Genomic DNA, 23,236 nt, shown 5'->3' on the forward strand with positions numbered 1-23,236 from the left:
GGTGCGGCGCCGCCGTCGCGCCCCGCGTGACGTCACCGCGCCGGCGCCGGCCGCCTCGCTCCCAGCAGGCCGCGCGGGCCGCGGCGGAGGGGGCGCCGGGCCTGCCGAACAGACCGCGCTTCGGCGGGCCGGGCGGCCGGCGCCATGACCCTGTTCCACTTCGGGAACTGCTTCGCCCTGGCCTACTTCCCCTACTTCATCACCTACAAGTGCAGCGGACTGTGAGTGCGGGGCGGCCGCGGGGCGGGGGGGCGCGGGCCGGGCTAGCCCTCACCGCCCGCTCCTGCAGGTCCGAGTACAACGCCTTCTGGAAGTGCGTCCAGGCCGGGGTCACCTACCTCTTCGTGCAGCTGTGCAAGGTGAGGGCGCGCGGACCCCCGCCCCGGGCTCGCGGGACCCAGGCTCCGCCCCCGCCCCCCGGGGGGGACGCCCCAGAAACCCACGGAAGGCGGACTTTGCAGGGGGTGGGACCTGAAGCGAGATCTCCAGGTACCGTTGTATAGCGCTTTTAGTAAAACTGGGAAAACCCCGTTGTATGGATAAGAGGGTACTTGGTACGTTAAGAGCCGCTGATTAAGCCCCACAATCTCCGCGGTGCTGCTATCACTGCCCAGGTAGGCAGCCCTGGCATCTCCAGGCCTGACCCCTGCCCCCGGTGATCACCACAGAACCAGATTTCCAGGGCCCTAACCTCTATCTCTCCTGGTCCTGTAATCTTGCCCCCATCTGGTGGTTCCTCTCCACGTGGGCCCTCAGAACCCGATGCCCTGTTCTTCACACATACACACTAACTTCCCGCAAAACCCACGTGGTTGATCCCCCTCACTTTGAGGTGGCCTTTCTGTTTTCTCTTGTCAGATGCTGTTCCTGGCCACTTTCTTTCCCACCTGGGAAGGCGGCATCTATGACTTCATTGGGGTGAGTGGGGCAAGGGAGGGGGAGGGAGTGCAGGAGTGGGGCCCCCTAGCACCTGTGCTTACTCAAGCCTCAACCTGACCCACAGGAGTTCATGAAGGCCAGCGTGGATGTGGCAGACCTGATAGGCCTAAACCTTGTCATGTCCCGGAATGCCGGCAAGGGGGAGTACAAGATCATGGTTGCTGCTCTGGGCTGGGCCACCGCCGAGCTCATTATGTCCCGGTGTGTGCAGCAGCCTGGATCCCAGATTCCTGAGAAAGGACACCTGGGTTCCAGGGGGTGCTGGAGGGCCGGGGCTCAGATTCTGGGTGCTGGGGGTGTCTGGGTGCTGGAGAATCCCTCCCTTTGCCTTTCTCAGCTGCATCCCCCTCTGGGTCGGAGCCCGGGGTATTGAGTTTGACTGGAAATACATCCAGATGAGCATTGACTCCAACATCAGTCTGGTACGCAATTCTGCTCTCCCACACACGCCTTTTTGCTGGTGGCCGTACTCCTCCCCTGACTTCCTGCCTCCCTCCAGGTCCATTACATCGTGGCATCTGCCCAAGTCTGGATGATAACACGCTATGACCTGTACCACACTTTCCGGCCGGCGGTCCTCCTGCTGATGTTCCTTAGCGTCTACAAGGCCTTTGTCATGGAGTGAGCTGGGTGGGGTTGGAGGCAGGGTCCACATGGGGGTGGGTTATCTATTCTCCTTCCCTCATTGTGATGTTTCCCCACAGGACTTTCGTCCACCTCTGTTCCCTGGGCAGCTGGACAGCACTGCTGGCCCGAGCAGTGGTGACAGGGCTGCTGGCCCTCAGCACCCTGGCCATGTATGTCGCTGTTGTCAACGTGCACTCCTAGGCTTGGTGTCTCAGACGCTCACATACCTTTGCCCTCTTTTCAGGTTTCAGTGAAGTAAACAGTATTTGGAAAGTTGTTTCAACTTCCATCTCTCTCTGGAACTATCTACCAATACCATGCTCCCCTGGGTCCCAGAGGCCGTCATTGTGGCTTTGGAGCCAGGCAGACAAGCTGGGAAACTAGGCAGCACTGATTTCTCCTGTGTTCCTGGAGCAGGTCTTCAGCACCTTATTTTCCAGGGTAGACTGAGGGCTTGGAGTAGATGGGCTTTGAGCAGTGGCGGAGACCAGGGTCCTCAGGGACCAGGTGATAGAGGGGAGCTGGAATCTAAGAGATGGTTCTTGGGAGCTTCTCCTCACACGGCCGTTTCCCACATGGCCCTTGTCTGGCTGGTCACCTCCGAGGCTCCCGGCCTTAATCTCGCCCTCTGGTCCACCCTTCGTATGGCAGCCAAGGGATCTATCTGAAACCCCAGTCTTACTAGTTCACTCTCCCTGCTTATAACTATTTAGGGCTCCTCATTGCACACCGAACAGTCGAACCACTTGACCCTTGCTTTTGCCCTTGGAGACAGACTTGTGATTCTGAGCTCCTCAGTGCTTTGATTCAGTTCTGTGGCCCTCAGATCAGATCCTTGCCTGAGTGTTCTCAGGGTGGAGTACAGAGACAGCTGCAGCCAAATAGCAGAGCAGAGCCCACCAAGTCAGCTGTTGTGCTGGCTGGCACCTTCCACCCCAACCTTCCCCTGGTCTAGCGGGGCCAGCTCCCTGCCCCATGCCCTTCCCCTCCCAGATGGTGATGTGTCAGAAGCCAGGCTTTGAGTGTCTGGCTTAAGCTCCACCTTGACACAAATTCTGCCCACGTGGGAAAGTGCTCCCCAGCCCTGGTGTTCCCAGTGGGCTCCCTCAGGGTGTGGGATAGGGCAACTGTCCCTCCCTCCACCAGATTGTCAAGGTCCTGCCATCATGTTATTTAACTCTGGACCTAGAACAGCACCAAACAGCTCTGCTGTGAGTTTTGGTGTTTTCAGAGAAAGCATTTATCTTCAGACAGGACAGCCACCATCTAGCCTCCTCCACCCCACCATTGTCCCTCGTCAAGACAGGGTCCATAAGTATCTTAGGGGAGAGTAGGGGTGGCGAGTGATTGATTGGTCACCCTGACTTTGATGTGTAAAGGGAGTAGACGGGACATTCCTCCAGCCCAGCTGGGTGCATCTATAATAGGATCACTCTCCCACACCTGCATCCCGTGCCCCACCTAGGCCTTGACAAGTACTGGGACAAGTGAAGGTTGCAGAAATGACTATTCAACAACTATTTGCTGAGCGGGGACTCTGATCCAGGCCCCCTGCTGGTGGCCAACTGTCTGTGAAACAGTCCCAGCTTTTATGAGGCTCAGGGAGACCAGAGTGGTTGGGGCTGAGGTGGGGGGTGCGCAGGCCAGAGGGATCAGGGCTGTGATGAGTGAAGCCTAGTCGGAGTGGTAGGATGATGAGCTAGACCACAATGATCAGGGCTGTGATGGGAATACAAGGGGCTGAGGGGACCCAGAGGAGCCACTTGACCCAGCCTGGAGTGCGGGATGGGCTCCCCGGAAGACAAGATGTGTGAGTTGAGACCTCAAGGATGAGTTAATGGGGCAAAGAAGAGAGAAGCAGGTATCAAGGCCGGCGTAAAGGCCCTGAGGTCAAAGAGCGGGCCTGGCCTTTCCAAGGAAACATAAGAACTGGTTGGAACAAGTTTGAGGGGGCTTGTGAGACTGCAGAAGTCAGCAGGGGCCAGATCACAGGAGGCTCTAAAGGCTAGGCTGGGAAAAGGACCCGGGGCAGTGTGGAACCGTGGAGAGTTCTAGGCAGAGGAAGGACAGGGTCCGATTCGGCTTTAGGAAGATCTCCATTGCTGTTGTATAGATGGGGAGACTGAGGCCAGAAGGTCAGGCCTGGACCAGGGCAGGGCTGACGGGTAGGAGGAGAGTGATGGGTAGAAGCAGAGTAGAGAGATAGTGGTGACCAGTGGGCTGTTTTTATTTTGGGGGGTCGGGGCACGGGCAGTGGGGAGGTGGCGGGTAAGCACTAAGGAAAGAGTGAAGGAGTCCAGGGTAGCTCAAGTTGAGGGCTTATAAACTTCCCAAGGGCTCACCACGTTTCCCAGGGAGAAGGAAACTGATGGGACAGCGGATGAAGCTGGTTTGGAGGGTGATGTAGAGGCCAGCATGGGTCCCCTCAGACCTGCGGGGGAGGCTGGAGACATGTGGGCATTGCTGCAGAGACAACTGAGGCAGGGGTGGCGGAGGGGGGCTGTGGCGAAGAGGAAGGAGAAGCCTGGGGGCCAGCCAGAGAGACTCAGTAAAAGGGGGAAGAGGCGAGAAAGGCGACAGGGAAAAGGAGCAGCCAGAGGTTGGGGGGAGAGGACAGGGGAGGGTTCACTTTTCAGGTGAGGGTGTGGGGAGGGGACCTGTGACTAGCTTCCAGGAGTTGGTTGGGATTAACAGGGGTGATAGGGTGCCCATCGCCCCACAAAAGAGTGAGCATGTGGAATCAGTGGAGACACCTGTGAAGGGTGGGGGGCGGGGGCTGCTTGAGGTGCACGAGATGTTGACACCGTGTGTTAAGGAGCCTCCCGAGAGGGAGAATGGATGCTGGAAAGGAGGGAGCCCAGAGGCGGGGTTCAGACTAGAGGAGTGGTTAGAGGCACCGTCTGGAGGGTGCCTGTGTGCACGTGCAGCTCGCCTTTACATGCTGTAACTCCAGGCAGAGAAATGGTATACAGTCCCCCCAAGGAACATTTATTAGAGTACCTACTATGTGCCAGGCTGTGTTCTAGGAACTGGAGATGCAGCCCTAAGTTCTAGGATTGTGGGAGATCAAAGGGGCCCAGGAAAAACTCTTAGGCACCGAATGAAAGCAGTCAATGTGAGCCAGTTTATTACCATCATGCAGACGTGTGTTTTTAAAGAAGAGCCCCAGGCAGCCCTCTTGCCACCTGCAGTCCTAAGGGCAGACCAATTTCACAGGAGCTGCTAGCTCTTACTCCCTACCAAAGCCCCCCAACCCCTTAGGAGGGGTTTTCCCCGAGGCCAGTGCAGAGGACTGGGCCTAGGGGCTGCCCCTCCAGGAGGGTGGGCACCTTGTGGATGGGGAAGGGGAGGGGGGAAGGGGTCCCTCCAAGGCTGGGGTGCCGTGGGCTGCAAGAGCAGACACAGGTGGGGCTAGGACTCGGGATTGCTCAGATGTTTCGGTGGCTGTCCAGAGGGTCCCATGTGTCCACCCCCCAGCTGTGGTGGATGCAAGGATGGTTTGAAGGCAGCAGTCCCTCTAATAGTAGAGTTCCTGGTCCCACCAGCCTGGGGGAGAGAGAAAGAGGAGACTCAGTGCTGGGGGGATGTGGGTCAGGGAGTGGGGGCCAGGGGCTCAGAGGTTATGGATCAGTGGAGGTTTGATGTGGAGGGTAAGGGCTTGGAGGTCAAGTGTTGAAGATCAAAGGTCAGGGCAGCTGCTCTGAGAATGTTTCAGCCCCGCCCCCAGGCCCCCAATCTCCACACTCACTCCCTGGGCAACAGCGAACGCCAAGTTTCCGGATCTCATCATAGACGAAGATGAGGAGGCCATAGGGCATGGGGACCAGCCACCACTGGAACCTGAGGGCACAGGCGAGAAGGCAAGGTGAAGGCTGTCCTCAGGTCTGTCCCACATGCCCATCCCTCTGCTCACACGTCACCACCCCTCACCGAATGGGCATGAAGTTGAAGATGTTGGGCATTCCGGGGCAGTAGCACAGGAAGCAGCCGATGCAGACCTGGAACACGATGGCGATCACCAGGATCCTGTTCCTGCAGGTGGGGCGGGATGAGGCAGGCTCAGACTGGCGGGCTCAGGACAAAGGCCGTGAGGAGTTGGGGAGCAGATGGGAATCAGGGTACTGGGTCAAAGAAGGTCAGATGTCAGCAGCAGGGAGATGTTCTAAGCATTTAACATGGGCATGGCCAGCACCTCTCCAGCAGTGGACGCCCGCCCTGTCAGCGTCACGCCTTTAGTTGGTGAAACGTGGAGGGGCCCGTGGAGAGGCACATGAGGGAGCTACTGGCCAGCTATTGATAAGGAACGTGAGCCTGGCACCAGCACATCCTCACATCCGGTGCCGGTGTTTGCTGGCCACAGTGAGCCCTGGTCAGGGTCTGATGGGCGTTGGGACCAGGGCAAGGTGGGCTGGGTGGGGCGGGCCAGGGACACCTGAAGAAGCCCTGCTGGAAGGCAGAGAGGCGGCGAGTCTTGCGGATGAGGACGTCAGCGATCTGACACATCTCGATACTGATGAAGAACACAGTGTAGCAGGTGTACTGCTGGTACAGGCGCTGCCCGAACGTCTGTGGGCAGGAGGGGACGACAGCAGCCTGAGCCCAGGTGGAGCGCCTCTGCAGCCAGCGGGCACGCGGGGCCTGGGCCGGGAACCCCTGACTGCTCTGAGCCTGACTTCAGAATCCAGGGCGGGAGGAGAGGAGAGATGCAGGACCCGTCAGGTTGGATGACTGTGGGGCCTAGCAGAGCCTGGATGTCAGTGCCTGGGCAATGGTAGGTCAGGCCATTGCTTTTGTAATGAGAGGATGGATGTAGGATTTCCTGGGCAGAGACAATGGGAATCCTGAGGCAAGATTTGCAAAGACTAGTGACTCAGGGCCCGTGGAGATGACTAAAATGAGTGAAGAGGGCCAGGTGAGCCTTTGGGGACCAGGGCACGTGCCCCATATAAAGGAGGCAGCCAGTATTCAGTCCATGGCTTCAATATAACTTTTTAATACCAGCTAATTGTGTAAGACACACTTATTGTGTTCCAGGTACCAAGTGTTTCCCATGTATTATCTCAGTTAATCCTCCCAGTAATCCTATGAGGTGCATGTTGGCACTCAAACGTCAGCATGCAGCAGAGTCCCCAGCTGGCGGGGATCAGTGGCAGACCATGAGTCCAGGCATTCTGGCTCCAAGCTCTGCGTTCTTAACCACAACCGTAAATGCTGAAGGGGAGCACCCTGATCTGGAACTCCGCAGGGCAAACTACACATCTGCCCGCCAGACCTAGCCTATCTACGCCCACACCTTCATTAAGGTTGGCCACACATGCAAATACTCTGTGTAAGTGATGCTGCAGGGAAAATAATAGACTGCGGCCTGGTTCCACACCTGATGTGCTGTGTTACTCTCAGGGCAGGGAGGACCCATCTGCAGCTATGATCAGGAGCTACAGACGCAGGAGTTTGGAGCTTGAGACAGGGTGGGAGAGGCACCTTACCCCTGAACTGGCAGAGAGGCTGGGATGCTCTGAGCTCAGTCACACGTGGAGGAGTGTGGGCCACACAGGGTAGGTGGCACCGGAAATGAGGGAGTCATGGGGTGGGGCGGGGCAGGGGCTCACCCACTCCTGGCCATAGCTGTCCTGCAGATCTTGTAGGTGGTGGTCCTCCCACTGCGGCCGCAGCCCCACACACAGCAGCGGGAACCAGCCCTCCTGGGCCATGGCCGTGAAGTAGTCAGTGAAGCCAGCAAATGACTGGATGGCCCCTGGGCGGGAGGCAAGGAGTCACAGGGGGACAGACATGGAGACACAGATTGGGACACAGGGAGAGAGAGACACACAAGAGACAGGCTCAGGGACACAGAAACAGTGACATGGGGACAGTGACAGAGACAAGGACCCCAAGAGAGATCAATGGGCAGAGGGAGAGACAGGGACAGAGAGACATCCAGAGAACCCAGAAAAGACAAGGAGGCCATGACCTAGAGACAGGGTCCTGGAGAACAGGGCCAGAGAAAGCAAGGACACAGGGGAACATAGAGGCCATCACGTGCAGACAAGGACTCAGAGGACGACAGAGACCCAGGATCAAATGCAGACCCCGAGATCCAGGACAAGGCAGCCGAGCAGCCTGCAGGAGAGCCCCAGCTTCCCGGGCCCACGGGCACCCACCGATCTGGAAGTAGGAGTAGGCAGCCAGGGGCTCGTTGACCAATCGGTCACGCTTCGGGTTCCGTGGACGCAGGTGCATAATGTCACTTTCGGCCTTCTCATATGCCAGAGACACAGACGGGAACTGGCCAGGAGCAGAAGGAACCAGGGTTCAGGGTTTACCTTTACCTGTCCCCTAGTCTCTGGAGCCCCCTTTCCCCTGCCAGTGGGCAGGGATAGGACTAAGGTTAGGAGGCAGTGACCACACAGCCACACCTGCCTGGACAGCCTGGATCTGCTGGACCCTGTCAGGAGTGTTGACATGTCCAGTCCACATCTGTGTCCATCTCCATCAGAATGTCTGCATTTATCTCTGCTATAGTGTGCGCTCTCGCTCGCTCTCTCCGTGTCTCTGTCTCCCTCCCTCCCTTTTTCCTCCTCCTCTCTCTCTCTGTTTGTTCTCTGGGGGACTCTGGTCTTGGCCTCTCTGTTTCCTTGTTGCTCTCTCTGTCTCTTACTCTTTTTGTTTCTTTGTCCCTATCTCTGGTCTCTTTCTCTACGACTGTCTCTGCTTTTGTGTCTCTGTGTCCCTCTCTATATATCTCTCTTTGTCACTCTATCTCTTCTATCTCTCTATGTCCTCCTCCCCATCTCCCACCCCATCCGTTTGTGACTACAGAGTGGCAGCAGAGTGTACTGACCGAGAGCAGAGGCTCTCGGGCACCTGACTGCTGGGCTCAAATCCCAGCTGTGCCACTTATTAGCTGTGTGACCTGGGGCAAGCCACTTAACCTCTCTGTGCCTCAGCTTATCAGAAAAATGGGGATGATAAATAAATAAAGCCCATCTCACAGAGTGGTTATAAGGACAAAATTAAGTAAATTAATGTGTGCCTGGCCCAGACTAGGCACTATGTGTTATTGAATAAATATGTCAACATGGCCGTGTATCTGGCTGCATTTGTGGCAGTATCTGTGGCTCTTTTCCATCTATCTGCCTTGGGGTCTATCTCACGATGTTTATCTGTCCATGTCTGTTGAGGGATGTCTGTCTGTGATCCAAGTCTAGCCAGACATCTGTGTCTTAATATCTCTATTTGTCTGAGTGTCCAGATCTGAGGCCATGCGTGTCCGTAGGTCTGTCCATGCCTATCTGAGTGTCCACCTGTGTGTCCATATCCGTGGTTCTGTCTGTGTCTACCTGCCTGCCTGCCGGTGTGTCCACACCCGGCTGTCTGTTGTACACACGTCTTTGTCACTCTGTGTCCAAGAGTGTCCGTGGGCATACACCTGTGGGCACTGTATGTGTGTGTGGTGGGGAGCCCCGGGGCCGCAGACTCACAATGTCGGTGCAGAGCTCTATGAAGAGGATGGTGATGCAACCGAGGGGCAGGGGCACGCTGACAGTGATGTAAATGAGGTACGGCGTCAGTTCGGGGATGTTCTTGGTCAGTGTGTAGGCGATGGACTTTTTCAGGTTGTCAAAGATCAGTCGGCCTGTGGGGGTACAGCAGGCACCTCAGCCTCCTCACAGCCCACTTCCTCCTGTGCCCACGCTGCCCGCCCTGTCTCTGATGCACCCGGACCCTGCTCCACGCCCGTCACGATGGAGGCGAAGTTGTCATCCAGCAGGATCATGTCAGCCGCATTTTTGGCCGCATCCGAGCCGGCAATGCCCATGGCCACGCCGATGTCTGCCTTCTTCAGGGCTGGGGAGTCATTCACGCCATCCCCTGTCACAGCCACGATTGCACCCTGCAGGGAGTGGGTGCAGGTGAGGGATGGTCAGTAAGAGGCCAGCCCAGGGCCAGCCCAGCCCATCTGCCCGCCTTCATTGGCAGGGTCGCACCAGTCGCTGGCAGCTCTCCACAATCACCAGCTTCTGCTGGGGGCTCGTGCGAGCGAACACCATCTCGGGGTGGGTGCGCAGCACCTCGACCAGCTCTGATGGGTCCATGTCCTTCAGCTGCATGCCATTGATCACACAGGCGCGGGCATCCCTAGGGAAGGATGTGGGAGGGCATTACTGGGGGCTCAGTCTGCACGGGGTGTGGGAGGAGCCACAGGGAGGGCTGAGGAGGCTTACTTCCGATTAACCTGGTCCAGGGGCACGCGGAGGCGGGCAGCGATGTCCTCCACTGTCTCACTGCCTTCCGAGATGATGCCCACGCTGGCTGCAATGGCCTTGGCCGTGATGGGGTGGTCACCCGTCACCATGATCACCTGTGGAGGGGACCAGCAGACCCTGACCCCTTCAGATCAGCCCACTCTCCCCATCCTCCTTGGGGACATCTGCTGATACACTCATTCATTTATTCAACCGATCGTGACCCCCTGCCATGTGCCTGGGAAAAAGCAGGGACGAAATAGACAAAATCCCTAACCTCATGGAGCTGACATTCTAGTGTGGGAGACAGAAAAGAAACAAAATGAAGGAAGGAATGACATGGCATATTAGAAGGAGGGGGGAGGGCCGGCCCCGTGGCTTAGCGGTTAAGTGCGTGCGCTCTGCTGCTGGCGGCCTGGGTTCGGATCCCAGGCGCGCAGCAACACACCACTTCTCCGGCCATGCTGAGGCCGCATCCCACATACAGCAACTAGAGGGATGTGCAGCTATGACATGCAACTGTCTACTGGGGCTTTGGGGGAAAAATAAAAAAAAAAAAAAAAAAAAAAAATTAAAAAAAAGAAGGAGGGGGGAAAACGAAGCTGGTAAAGGTGATGGCAAGTGTTGGGTGGAAAAAGTGGTGGTTCAGTTATAAATGTATCCAGGGAAAGCCTCATTGAGAAGGACATTTGAGCAGAGACCTGAAAGAGGTGAGAGTTGGCCACGTGGAAATCTGGGGGAGAGTGTTTCTGGCAGAGGGAACAGCCAGTGCAAAGACCCTGAAATGAGAACATGCCTGGACTGTTGGAGGAACAGCAGGAAGGCCAGCGTGCCTGGAGGGGAGTGAACAAGAAGTGGAGGGCTGAGGAATGAGCTTAGACAGGTAACAGGGCCCGGATCTTACAGAGCCTTTCAGTCCGTGGGAGGGACTTGGCTGTTGCTTGCTCAGCATTGGCTCCCTCACCCTTGATTTGTTTGGGGGGAGCAACCCCTCCCCTCAGGTTGAAGTGAGGTCCCTGGCCAAGACTGGGCAAATAAGCCCAGACCTGGGCAACCAATGTATTCCATCCCCCAGCCAGCGACTGGTTTAGGGATGAGCATGTGACCCAATCTGGTGCAACTGAAAAAGAGGCACTCTCTTTCTGCAGGGTGGCTAAACAGGTGGGATGTAAGTTGGAGCTGCTGGGGGGTGGTCATCTTTGCCACCAAAATGGAGGGACTGCTTGAGAACAAAGCCAGCAGAGAGAAAAGCAGAGCTGAGGCATGGAGAAAGGCAAATTCTTAATGACATTGAACTCCTGGATCCAGCTATACCTGAAGCTTCATTCCCTAAAACTTTTCAGTTTCGTGAACCACAATATTCCTTTTTTGGTTCGAGCTATTTTCAGGTGGGTATCTGTCACAGGGTTCCTTATCCCCAAATACTGCCATCCTCTGTTTTCACCCCTACCCTGTCTTCTCCTCAGTGGCATACCCGGATGCCTGCCGTGCGGCACTTGAGCACAGCATCTGGAACGGTGGCACGGGGTGGGTCTATCATGGATACAAGTCCCGCAAAGCACAGGCCACTAGATGGAAAGTTCATGTCTTCCACGTCGAAGGCATAGCCGGGTGGGTAGTCTTTCTCACTCAGGTAGAGCTGGCAGAAGCCTGGCCAGAAAACAGGGAAATCAGAGGAGTCCTGGGCAGACCCTTCCCCAGCAAAGCCAGGTGAGGAGTGAAATAGCTAGGCCCCTTGCACCAAGAACCCGTGGATGCCTGACCCTGTGCTGAATCCTTCATTCACATTATCTGAATCCATCCTCACAGCCCCTGTGAGGCCATTAGCATGCGCATCTTGCAGATGAGGAAACTGAGGCTTAGAGAGCGGATAACTCTTGCCAGCGGTCATGCAGCAAGTAAAATGAAAGATCCAGAACTGGACCACAGGGTTGAGGCAGGGGTTAGGGAACTTTAAGGAGTTAGGACAAAAATTGGAGGAGGTCAGAGGTCAGCACAAGGATTGGAGAAAGTCTTGAGTTAAGGCAGGGACTGGGGAAGGTCAAGGGTCAAAAGGGGGACTCTGAAAGGTGGAGGTGAAAGCAAGGCAGGTCATCAGTTGGGGCAAGAGCTGGGGAAACTAAGGGATCCCAGGTCAGGTCAGGAGGGGGAAGGTCCAGGGAGGACAGGCGGGGAGGGGCTGGGTCAAGGGAGGCACTGAGGAGAGACAGGGGTCAGGACTGAGACGGGGGAAGTCAAGGTGAGTGTGTGGACTGGGGCAGGTCAGCTGTCGGCCAGGGATGGGAAATGTCAGGGCCAGGGCTGGGCGGGGAAGGCTGGGCAGGGTCTGTGCCGTCCTCCAACACTGGTGCACCCCCTCCCCTGGGGGCCTCACCGAGCACGCGTTCGCCCAGGCCGCCCAGGCTGAGGTAGGCAGTCTGGAAGGCCTCACGCCATTGCTCGTCCAGCGGCAGCTCCTGGCCCTTGATGAGGATGGAGCTGCAGCGCTCCAGCACGCGCTCGGGGGCGCCCTTCATCACCAGCACGTGCCGCGGGTCCCGCGGGTCCTCCAGTGTGTGGATGGACAGCTGTGGGCGGGGAGGGGCGGTGGTGTGGGCGAGGCCAAGGAGGGAGAGGGCGGGGCTTGGCGGAAGCGGGGGCGTTGGCAGCGCGGGGGCACTGCCCCGAGAGCCTCGAGGGGTAAGGTCGGAGCTAAGGGTGAGGGGCCTGCGGGCTGGGCAGGCCATTGTAGAGGCTGAGGGTTGGGGCGGGGATCGGGACATGGTTAGGGTCCTGGGCGCGGGGAATGGACAGAATTAGGCTGCGGAGGTGGGCTGGGGCAGGATCTTGATGGCGAGCTACCGCCCACCGAGGGCCTGATGGCTGAGAGCAGGCGGAGAGGTTGTGGGCGTGGCCTGGCCATGGGTGGGCTTGGGCTGTGGGCGGGCCGAGAGATGCGAGTGGGGTTTGGCTACGGGGCAAAGCCCCGCCCCTAAATGTGGTGCGGCCTGTCGTGGGCGGGGCTTGCTCCGGGCAGACAGGGCGTGGGCGGGGCTTGCTGTGGGCGGGACTGGGCCGCGGGCGGGGCTTGCTGTGGGCGGGACTGGGCCGCGGGCGGGGCTTGCTGCGGGCAGACAGGGCGTGGGCGGGGCTTGCTGCGGGCGGGACTGGGCCGCGGGCGGGGCCAGCTCCGGTGGGCACGCACCTGGAACTTGTTGGTGGAGTTGAAGGGGATCTCGCAGACTTTGGGGAAGCGCTCACGGTAGCCCATGGCGTTGCCCAGCGTCAGCTCCGAGAACTTGAGCAGCGCCGTCTCGGACGCGTCCCCAATCACGATGCGCTGAGAGCGGGGGCCGGTGTCAGGGGCGAGCCCGGCTGCACCAGGCTCCCGGGGTCCCCGGGGTCCCCCCGGCTCTCACCTTGGGCACGGGCACCGCGTCCTGGCCTGACTTGAAGGCAGCGCGGTTGCACAAGGTGAGCACGCGGCACAGCGCCCTCCACGTCTCCGAGGACTGGTCAAACGTCTGCCCTGGAGGCCAGGCGCGCAAGCTGGGGCCGCGAGGGGACTCTCCCCTACCAGACCTGAGCCCCTTCCCCTAGACTCAGGACAGGATCCCCTCCCCAGACCTGGGTGGGAGCCAAACCCCTTCTCATACCCCGGACGGAGCCTTCTCTCCAGACCCAATATCGAGTCTCCTCTGAGACTCGATGCCAAGCCCCTTCGCAGATGTGGAAGACCCACAGACCCACAGCTTAGCCCCCCTCCCTGGACCCAAGACCTGGCCCTCTCCCCCATTGGGGTGGAACCCTTCTCCATTAACGCAGAGCCCTCCCCAGCGTCCCTTTGGTAACCTCAGAGCTCCCTTCTAGGTCTCCACCATCCACCAGCCCCTGCCTCCTCCCACCCCACACCTGACTGGTCTTCCGTGGTGTCAGCCGAGTGGATGTGGTTGTCGAACCAGAGGTGGGACACAGTCATGCGGTTCTGAGTGAGGGTCCCCGTCTTGTCAGAGCAGATCACTGACGTGGAGCCCAGCGTCTCCACTGCTTCCAGGTTCTTGACCACACAGTTCTTGCTGGCCAGCCGCTTGGCTGTCAGAGACAGGCAGACCTGGGGGAAGGGTAAGACACGCAGGCGTGGGGAGCAATCCTTGCTGTCAGCCCCACTTCCCTCCTCTCACAGCACTGGGGGTCCCTTAGCCCAGGCACAGTACTGCGAATGCTGCATTCCTCGGCAGAAGCCGGGCTTTTTCTTGCCTCCACGCTGTTGTCCAGTCTGTGCTTTCTACTTGGGACGCCTCCCCAGTCTGCCCAGATAAACAGAGCCCAGCTGCCCTAGCTGAGGTTCTGTAAGTTCTCTTATCAGCACAATCAAAATGAGAAAACAAGCATCCCCTGAGCCTCCTCTGGGGTGGGTCTCCAGCTGGGCGCTGACTGTCGAAGGCCGCCCACACCGTCCTGAGCCTCCTCTGGTCAAGGACCTGGCCTGTTCACCTCTGAGTCCTCAGTGTGTGTACAGAGGCCCAGAGTAGTGTTTGCTGGATGGATAGGTGGACAAGTGGGGGGTGGGGAGGATAGATGATGGGAAGGCGGGTGGGTGGATGGGAGGTGAAGGGATAGGTGGACAGATAGGGAGATGATGGAGGGAAGCCTGGACGAATGAACAGACAGATGGACAGGTCTGTCAGCTCTCTGCACCCTCCTCTGCCTCCCCAACTCACCGTGACAGTGGCCAGTAGCCCCTCAGGCACGTAGGCTACCACAATGGCCATGAAGAAGACCATGGCCCGCAGGAAGGTGTAGCCGATGCACATGGCCACCACAAAAAATGTGCCACCGAAGAGAATGGCCAGGCCTGCAATGATGTCCACAAAGTGTTCGATCTCGATAGCGATGGGTGTCTTCTCGTTTTCTACTCCCGAAGCCAGCGATGCGATGCGCCCGATGATGGTGCGGTCCCCCGTGTTCACCACCAGGCCCTGTGCTGTGCCTGCAGTGGGGCCAAGAGGCTGACTCAGGGCCAGGTGGGCAGCAGCGGGTTGGTGCACAGTGATGGGAACTGACGGAGGGGGCAGTCGTGGAAGGCAGTGGAGGCAGTGTGACCTGGGAAGAGGGTCACAGTAATGGGAGATAGAGAGGCAGTGTGCCCTGAAGAGGTGGCAGCCACGTGAAGTGGGGAGGCAGTGTGGCTCAGGAGAGGGGCGGGGGAGGCAGTAATGGGGAGTGTGGAGGTAGTGTGGTCAGCTAGGCGGGCAGGCAGGGCCCTCACAGACCCTCAAGGCACATGGTGGAGAAGAAGGCGATGTTGCGGGTCTCCAGGGGGCTCTCGTGTGTACACTCGGGCGAGCGGGTCTGCGGCTCAGACTCTCCGGTCAGCGAGGAGTTATCCACCTTACAGCCCTGGGCCTGCAGGATGCGGATGTCGGCTGGCACTCGATCCCCGCCTTTCATTTCCACCAGGTCGCCCACCACGAGCTGATCCGCATTGATCTGGAACTTGTCCCCGTCTCGGATCACAGTCGCTTGCTGCGGGCAGGGGCACCAGAGTTGAGGTGGGCAGGGAGGGGGTGGAAGTTGCTGAGCACAATGGTGCTGTGGGGAGGCGAAAACTGGGGAAAGCCAAGGACCGATGGGGAGAGATGGAGGCCACGGATGAAGGGCAGGTCGGGCCTGAGGGGAGGGGGCCGCAGAGACAGCAGGAGCCTGGCTGCGCCAGTGTGGGGACTTGGAGCCTGAAGCTGCCGGGCCCGGGGACCCACCTGGGGCACGAGGTTCTTGAAGCTGGCGATGATGTTGGTGCTCTTGAACTCCTGGTAGTAGCCGAAGCAGCCGGTGACCACAACCACGGCGATGAGGGCCAGTGCCAGGTACAGCTGGGGGGGGAGGGCTGATGAGTAGGGGCTGGCAGCCCCCTGCACCAGGCCACCTGCCTGCTCCCCAGTCCCCTGGTGTCCTCAGGGTCACCTCCGTGGTTTCCCCCCTCCACTAGGAAGCCTCGTGCACTATTCCCTGCGTCCCCATCCCTGTAGCCCACACTCGACTGCCCTCTATTCTCCGGTTCTTGTATCCCTCTGTACCTATACCCCATATTCTCTGGCCCCTGAATTCTAGGTCCCCGTGTCCCCGCACCCTATGACTGGGCCCCATGTTACCATGCACCTTGGTCGTATGTCTGCCCTCTTGCTGTGCCCCCAGGTCTTGCACCCCCGTGTCCATGGTCCTACATCTCCTTGTGTTCCCATGTCCTGTTCTCCCTGTGTTCCATATTCCATAATCTGGGTGCCATCCCCTCCATCCGTGTCCCTGTGCCCTCATGTCCCCATTTCCATGGTTTGTGCACAGTAGATCCTGTGCTTCGTAGTCTGTGTCCTCCACAATCAGTGTCCTGTGTTCCAAATTCCAAGTCCCTCTGTCCAGTGTCTCCCCATGTCTGTGTACCTCTGAGTCCCCATCCCGTGTCACATGTCCCATAACTTCACACCCCGTCCAATGTCACATGTCCCTAAGTCCCCATGTCCCTTGTCCTGACTCCTGTCATATGTCCAACGTCCTCTTGTCCTGCTTCTCAATATTCTTTGTCTCTGTGCTGCTGTGTCTAATGTCTTATGTCTCTCCATGCAGTGTGTCCTGACTCTTGTGTCCTTCGTGTCCCCATGCCCTTTTGTCCCGTGTCTGAGTCCCAATGTGCCCTGTGACCTGTCCTTGGTCTGTCCCGTGTCCTCTGTTTCCCAAGTCCCATCTCTTAAGTATTGCATTTCTATGTCTTTTTATCCCCACCTCTCCCCCACGTCCACTTTGACCTGTGTCCTTGGGTTTGTCCTATATCCCAATGTCCTTCACTCTCTATGACCCATGCCTGGGCACTGCATTTCCCTGTCTCTATATCCCCATTCTATGTCCCTTGTGTCCTGAGTCCCATGCTCAATGTCTTCTGTTCTCCAGGTCCTGGTGTCCTGTGTCTGCCCCCAGGACCCACCACTCACATTGTCGTCGGTGGTGAGGTCACCCTCGCTGGCCTGGATGGCAAAGGCGATGAGGCAGATGGCAGCAGCCACCCACATGAGGCACTGCAGACCACCCGCCAGCTGCCGTGCGAACTTGACATACTCCGGGGTCCCCCGCGGCGGCCTCAGCGCGTTGGGCCCGTCACGCAGCAGCAGCTCCGCGGCCAGGCTGGCAGACAGGCCCTGGGACAGAGCGCGATGGGGCTGTGGTGGCCTGGTGGCCGCTAAGGGCTTTCCTCTCGCAGACCCTCTTCTGTCTCTGCCTCCTTCCCCTCTTCCCTCTCTCTGTCTCTCTGTCTGCCTTGTGCCTCTTCATTTCTGTCTCCCTCTTCATCTCTGTTCCTGCCCCTTCCCCCTTGCCCCCTTCGTGTCTCTCTGTCTCTCTCTTCTCTCCCATCTTTCTTTCTGTCTCTTTCTTCCTGATATCTCTACCTGTTTCTCTTATCCGTCTCTTTGCCTCTCTCTGTCTCTGCCTCTGGCTGTCTTTCTGTCTCTTTTTCTGCTTCTCTTACTCTCTCGCTGTTTGGCCCTTTCTCTAATGGATTTCTCCCTTTTTTTCCTCCCTCTCACCCTCTCCCCCTCGCCCCTTCTCTGCACCCCGCTCACCTTGGTCGCGCTCGTCTGGTATTTCTGTTCCAGCTCCGCCACTGACAGCTGGTGGTCATTCTGTGTGGTGGGCGCAGGGCACTGGCTGGCCGGCTCTCCCGGTCCCCACCCCTGCCCGTTGCCCAGCTCCGCCCGGCCCCTGCCCAGCCCCCAGCCCAGACCGCTGGCCCCGCACTCACGATCTCCATCTCCTTCTTCATGTTCTCCAGCTTCTCCTTCTTCTTGCCGCCTCCACCGCCCGCCTTCTTCTTGCTCATCTTGGCTGCCATGTCCCCACCGGGGCCAGGACCCAGCTCTACCGAGTACAGCTCGTAATTCTCCTGGGGGTGGGGGGACAGGGGAGGCGTCAGATCCCACTGGGATCCCTACCTCCAGCCCCCAAGCCCCGACCCCCAACCCTGAGCCCCACTCACCGCCTTCCCCATGGTGCCCGGTGCAGCTGCCCTCCTTTGCCGAGACGGAGCCTGGGGTCCCGACCAGCCCTGATATACCCAGGGAGGGAGGAGGTGGAGCGGACTTGCCTGATTACAGCTGATTACTGGCTCCTTCGGGTGACCTCCAGGCCTCGGCAGCTCAGGCGCTCCAGACTGGACTGCCCCAACCTGCCCGGACCCCATCTCAGCCTGCCACTGAGGTCAGGGGCCCACTGGGAATACCCACAGCGACAACAAGGGGAAGAGCAAACACATGGTGCTCACTGTGTGCCAGGCCCCATGCTGAGGGCTTTCCGTACTAACTTCTTTCACCTCCCAACAACCCTTTGAGGTGAGTGCTTTTCTTACCTCCCCCCTTACAGATGGGGAAACTGAGGCACAGAGGGGTTAAGGACTTTACATAAGGTTGTGGTGGACTAAGTATCAGGGACAGGAATCCAGCCCAGGTTTGACCCCAGAGCCTGGCTCTCCTGTGGTACCACCGAGGAGAAAACTCCAACTTCACAGCAGCAGGCAAGCATATGCCGGGTCCCGCACACGTGACCTCCTGGCTTCTTGCCACAAACCCTTGTGAAGGCGGCATGGCCGTTCCCATTGTGCAGAGGGGTAAACTGAGGCTCGGAGAGGTTCAAGGAGGATCCCAGAGGTCCTCCCCTGCAGCCGTCACAGCTTGCAGTCATCTCCCCGTCTCCACCCTGACCTGCCCAGATGGGGAAAGCAAAGTGCAAAGTGGGTAGATGTGTCCAGGGCCCTGGCTCAAGCTTGGTGCTTGGTGCGGGGTCTGAGGTCTGGGGACCCCCTCCCAGTCCCTCAGGCAGGGACCTCTGGGCAGCAGTGAGGGGCCAGGCTGGTGGAATGTGTGGGCCGCCCTGGGTGGGGTGGACGTGTCTCCAGGGGCAGGTGTGGGTATATTGATAAGATAATTGCCTTGGCGATGTCCTTCTCCTCTGTGGCAGGTCACCTGGGAAAGTCTGAGCAGCCTGAGCTGTTCCCCATACCCACCCGGCTGGCCAACCCCAAGAGAGGAGGCAGGTGGGGCCATAGGCACACCCACTACCCTTACAGGGAGTCTGCTCGCTCACTGGGGGGCTTCAAGTCTCTGAGCCACACATGTAAAACATCTGTGTCGCTCCCCTGCTGACAACCCTCCAAGGGCTTCCCTTCTTTCTCAGAATAAACTCCACAGTCATTCCTGCTAGATCTGGCCCCAGCTCAGCTCTCCTGGCTCAGCCCCTACTACAGATCCACAGGCACTGGCCTCCTTGCTGTGCTTTGTACAGGCCAAGGTCGTTCCTGCCCCAGGGCCTTTGCATTTGCAGTTCCTTCTGCCTGGGACTGTCTTCCTCAGATATCTGCATGGCTCTTTCTCACCACCAGGTCTCAGCTCACGTGTCAACTCTTCAGAGAATTCTCACTTGTAACATTGCAAGCCCTCAGGCTCCGTGCCCTTACCTGCTTCCCTCACACCCCTATCCCAACCTGACATTGTATTTTATTTGTGTTTTGTGGTGTCAGTCTTGTCACGCTAGAAGGAAGACTTGGTTGTGTTTGCTGTGTATGCCCAGCACCCAGAGCAGTGCCTCCAGACACACAGCAGATGTGCAATTAACACTGTGCGATGGTGTATGGGATTTATCTCCTCTGGTGGTTGGGAATATTCACTGACAAGCCTGGAGCGCTGGGCAGGCCGTCAGGAGGTCTCCGTCCCTGGGAACTCCTCAGGGGCCCCTCGCTTCTCCAGCCCTTCCACCCTGGCCCGCCAGCCCCTTATCCCCCAAGTCTCCAGGGCCTGGGCAGACATGGGGTCGTGGCTGCACAGACTAGGGAACCCCACAGCCTGAGTCACAGGTGGGGACCCGAGGCTCTATCGCTGGCAGCAGCTGGCTGACCGGCGCCGCGCAGACCTGTCAGAGCTCAGGGACTGTCCTCTGCTCTCTGCCTCATCTGCTGTCTCTTATTTCTCGTTTCTTAGTTATTTATGCTAGTTTTCAGCATTTTATTTTAAATATTTCAGACCTTCAAGTTATAGGGTAGTAAAATGAATACTTACTACCCTTCACCTAAATTTAGCAATTTTACCACATTTGTGTTTTCTACATGGATAAGTAGATACATTTTTTTTTAAGTTTCAGCTGAATCATTGGGAGTAAGTTGGAGACAGGATGCTTGTTTATCCATAAACACTTAGGCGTATGTCTCCTGTGAATAAGGGCACTCTCTTACATGACCACAGTCCGATGATCAAATTCAGGAAGTTAACGTTGATACGACATTATTAACTGATCTAGAGAATTGATGTGAGTTTCCCCAGTTTTCCCTTTCCTGTCCTTTTCTCAGTCCAGGATCCAATCCAGGAGCGCGCTTTGCATTTAGTTGCCATTCTCCTTAGTCTCCTCCCGTCTGTGACATTTCCTCAGTCCTCCTTGTCTTTCCTGACCTCGACACACTGGGAGGGTGTTAGTTACGTTGCAGAGTTTCCCTCGGTGGAGGCTGGCCCATGGTTCCTCCCGGGTGGATTTCGGCTGTGCGCTGTGGGCAGGAGCACAGCGGGGGTCTGTGCCCTTCTCAGAGCGTCCTGTCGGGCTGGGCCTCATCTTTGAGTCTGGAAGAGGGGGGACATTTGGGGGATATCAAGAGGCTTCAGGAATGACCAAGGGCTATTCTATGATCTCTTTATTTTCTATTCAAAACACCATCACAGCCATGCTGGCACTCGGCTGTACTAGTGATTACAGTAATGGAAACATTGACCTCACTGACCCCAGGTCAGGAAACACTGCCTGAGCCCCAGACCCCCGCCCCGACCACCTGATGGGGCTGCTGGCCCAGCCCGACCCTGCTCCAGCCCCATGACCGTGTCCATTCTGACTCTTCTGCCCCCAGCGCTGTTGACTGTTAAAGATTTTTACCTGTCCCCCAATTACAGCCTTCAGGTGGCACTCAAGTTCCACATCTCTGGGGGTCTTTGCTTGTGCATTTATCTTCCATTGTGTGTCCAACAGACCCTAACCCTGTCTCTGGGGGGTGGACACAGGCTGTTTCCCAGAGCGGGGATGTGGATGAAGCAGAGGGGTGCCCGTGTTGGCACCCTGGATCCAGAGCGGGGGACTGGGAGCAATGCCGGTTCAGGCCAATTGGCAACTCCCGGCACGACTTGGGATGAAGCTTGTCACAGGAACATTGTCAGCGGGACAGTAGTCCAAGATTTCTCTGAGCCTGGGGCATGGGTCATTGGAGACTTTTCTGAGAACAATTAGTGGTCAGAATTGATTTTTTTTCCCTTGAGAAAGAGAGGGCAGAGGTCAGGCTATTAAATGGATGGTGAACATCGAGTGGGTTTTAACAAGAGTCTCCTGGAATCGTGACCTCACGCACTCTTAGGGGCTCAGCACCCACCAAGGCCTGATGGGCTCTGACCCCGGGCTGTCCCTCCTTCTTCCTGTGTGCCACTTCCCCTTTCCTGCTTTAGGGCCAGCCCACTCAGCCCTTCTGTTTGTCAAAATGATCATTTCAAGAGCTGGGCACATGCGGTTTCCTCTGCCTGAAACACTCATCCTGCCTCCTCCCTCCGTCCGCCTGCTCCTCATCTTTTGAGCTCCAGTGTAGATAGCACTTACTTCAGGAAAGCTTCTTGGACCCATACCCCCCACCCCAGGATGGGTCAGGCGCCTCCCCTGGGCTCCCACAGACCCCTAGGCTTCCCTATCCCAGCCCTGACCACTCTGACTCGTAATCCCTCCCTCACGAGGCTGACCAATCTGGGCTGTCACTATTTGGTGACATTTCATCTCCCACCCTGGACTCATAAGGACAAGATCCGGGATGTCTGTCACCGCTGTGTGCCCTGCATCGCCCAGCACAGGGCCGGCCCGGGTTGGCCTCAGGGAGTGTTTGCCAGTGAAAGAACGCATTGTGACATTGACTTTTGGTGTGTGTTTGGTCTCTTTGATAAGATAGTGGACTCAGCAGTGCCCTTCGCCTGTTGGGCAGGTCACCCCCACATCCAGACCCTGGGAAGATTGAAGCTGGGGGCTGGGCAGCAGGGAACTTGCTGACATAGGAGCAGGCAGTGGGTCAACCAGAGGGGGCAAGGTGTGGCCCCCGCCTGGCCAACCTGGCAGCCAGGTCTCCTGTGTCCTCTTCCTCTCCCACCTTTGTCCAGATGTGGAAAGGTCAACCTCCTCAGGAGGTTGTCAGGCTGTTCTTATCTGGGATCTTCAAATCATATCCAGAATCTAACCAACTCTCTGCTTCCACTCTGGTCCAGCCTCCATGCCTTCCTGCCTGGACTCTCACAGCAGCCTCCTCCTCGGTCTCCCTGCTCCCATGCCCCCCGCCCCCTAGTCTGCTCCCCACACGCAGCCAGAGGGAGCCTGTGAACCCCTGCGTGGGATCAGGGCCCTCCTGGCTGAGCCCTCCCCTGCCTCCACCTCACTCCAGGGGAATGCGAAGTCCTCACGTTGGCGCCCAAGCCCTGGGTGATCTGGAGATCTGGCCTCTTTCCTCTGTGACCTCACCTCCTCCCACTGTCCCTCTGCCTCCATCCATTCCAGCCGCACTGGCTTCCGGCTGTGCCTAGACGCAGCGCACAGCCTCCTGCCTCCAGCCTTGGCCTTTGCTGTCTCCGTCCTGGCACGCTCTGCCCCGGATATCTGCACGGCTCCCTCACTCCTCGGTCAGATCTTTACACAAAGTCTTCCCAGCGAGGCCTCCCTGACAGGCCTGATGACCATGTAAGGGCAGTCTCCCTCCAGCCCTCTCCATCTCCCTCACCTCCATTTCCTCCATTTCTCTTCATCACCTTCTAACATAGCACAATTTTTCTTATTCATTGGGTTTCTTGTGTATTTTCTGAATCTCCTGTTAACCTGAAAATAAACATCCAAAATGATAGGCATGCAGAGAGGCATTTATTTGGGATCAAAGAATTGCAATTCAAGGAGCACGGATTCAGGTAGCAACCCAAATAGTGTCCCGCTGGGGAGTAAAAGTCAGGGGCTTAAAGGCAGAGCAGGGAAGTTGCCTTACAAAGATTGTTAGTTGGGGTTGGCGCAGAAAGCTAATCTTGGCGAAACAGAATTGCTTGCTAAGGCTGCTAGAGGGAGGCAAAAATCTGTCACTGTGACGAGCGGCAGGATTCTTGCAGCGTCACTCAAAGGTCGTGTTCTGCCCCATGAGGACGTGCAGGAGACCCGTTTCCTTCACGGCTCCTGGCTCCATTTTAATGCCCTTACACATAGGTGACCCCGTCTTGTTCCACGTTTCATACCCTGTGGTAGAAATGTGAGCTCCACGAGGGCAGGGATTTTTGTCTGATTTTGCTTTGCTTTGTTTTTTCACTGATGTATCCCTAGTGCCTAGAACAGCAAACAGTAGGCGCTCAATAAACTTTTGTTAAAAG

The 23,236-nt window shown here is 57.6% G+C and overlaps 2 protein-coding genes across 2 annotated transcripts; one reads left to right on the forward strand and one right to left on the reverse strand.

Annotated features, from left to right (window-relative positions):
• The first annotated feature begins 57 nt into the window (after positions 1–57).
• On the forward strand, positions 58–1,842 carry TMEM147 (transmembrane protein 147). Its single transcript, XM_004439730.3, has 7 exons — positions 58–221; positions 290–359; positions 859–918; positions 1,004–1,140; positions 1,277–1,361; positions 1,439–1,560; positions 1,644–1,842. The coding sequence occupies exons 1-7, from the start codon at positions 145–147 to the stop codon at positions 1,765–1,767; spliced, it is 675 nt and encodes a 224-aa protein (XP_004439787.1). The 5' UTR covers positions 58–144; the 3' UTR covers positions 1,768–1,842.
• Positions 1,843–4,667: 2,825 nt separating this feature from the next.
• On the reverse strand, positions 4,668–17,707 carry ATP4A (ATPase H+/K+ transporting subunit alpha). Its single transcript, XM_014794797.2, has 21 exons — positions 17,581–17,707; positions 17,402–17,461; positions 16,775–16,978; positions 15,551–15,664; positions 15,065–15,317; positions 14,513–14,781; positions 13,704–13,902; positions 13,211–13,320; positions 12,997–13,131; positions 12,187–12,379; positions 11,287–11,462; positions 9,792–9,928; positions 9,555–9,705; positions 9,292–9,460; positions 9,048–9,202; positions 7,728–7,851; positions 7,176–7,321; positions 5,999–6,132; positions 5,497–5,598; positions 5,315–5,406; positions 4,668–5,112 (listed from the first exon to the last, which is right to left on the reverse strand). The coding sequence occupies exons 1-21, from the start codon at positions 17,668–17,670 to the stop codon at positions 5,084–5,086; spliced, it is 3,042 nt and encodes a 1,013-aa protein (XP_014650283.2). The 5' UTR covers positions 17,671–17,707; the 3' UTR covers positions 4,668–5,083.
• Between the last annotated feature and the right edge of the window lie 5,529 nt (positions 17,708–23,236).

Source organism: Ceratotherium simum, chromosome 33 (assembly GCF_057802395.1).
Source record: "Ceratotherium simum simum isolate JZ-2026a chromosome 33, ASM5780239v1, whole genome shotgun sequence".
Taxonomy (NCBI): domain Eukaryota; kingdom Metazoa; phylum Chordata; class Mammalia; order Perissodactyla; family Rhinocerotidae; genus Ceratotherium; species Ceratotherium simum.

Excerpts from the sequence above, each read along its gene's own strand:
- TMEM147 (XM_004439730.3), top strand. The coding sequence starts at position 145 with ATGACCCTGTTCCACTTCGGGAACTGCTTCGCCCTGGCCTACTTCCCC. Across the intron at positions 360-858 it reads TCTTCGTGCAGCTGTGCAAG|ATGCTGTTCCTGGCCACTTT; the intron begins GTGAGGGCGCGC and ends TTCTCTTGTCAG. Across the intron at positions 1,561-1,643 it reads TACAAGGCCTTTGTCATGGA|GACTTTCGTCCACCTCTGTT; the intron begins GTGAGCTGGGTG and ends GTTTCCCCACAG.
- ATP4A (XM_014794797.2), bottom strand. The coding sequence starts at position 17,670 with ATGGCAGCCAAGATGAGCAAGAAGAAGGCGGGCGGTGGAGGCGGCAAG. Across the intron at positions 15,318-15,550 it reads TCAAGAACCTCGTGCCCCAG|CAAGCGACTGTGATCCGAGA; the intron begins GTGGGTCCCCGG and ends CCCTGCCCGCAG. Across the intron at positions 5,113-5,314 it reads CGTTCGCTGTTGCCCAGGGA|GCTGGTGGGACCAGGAACTC; the intron begins GTGAGTGTGGAG and ends TCTCTCCCCCAG.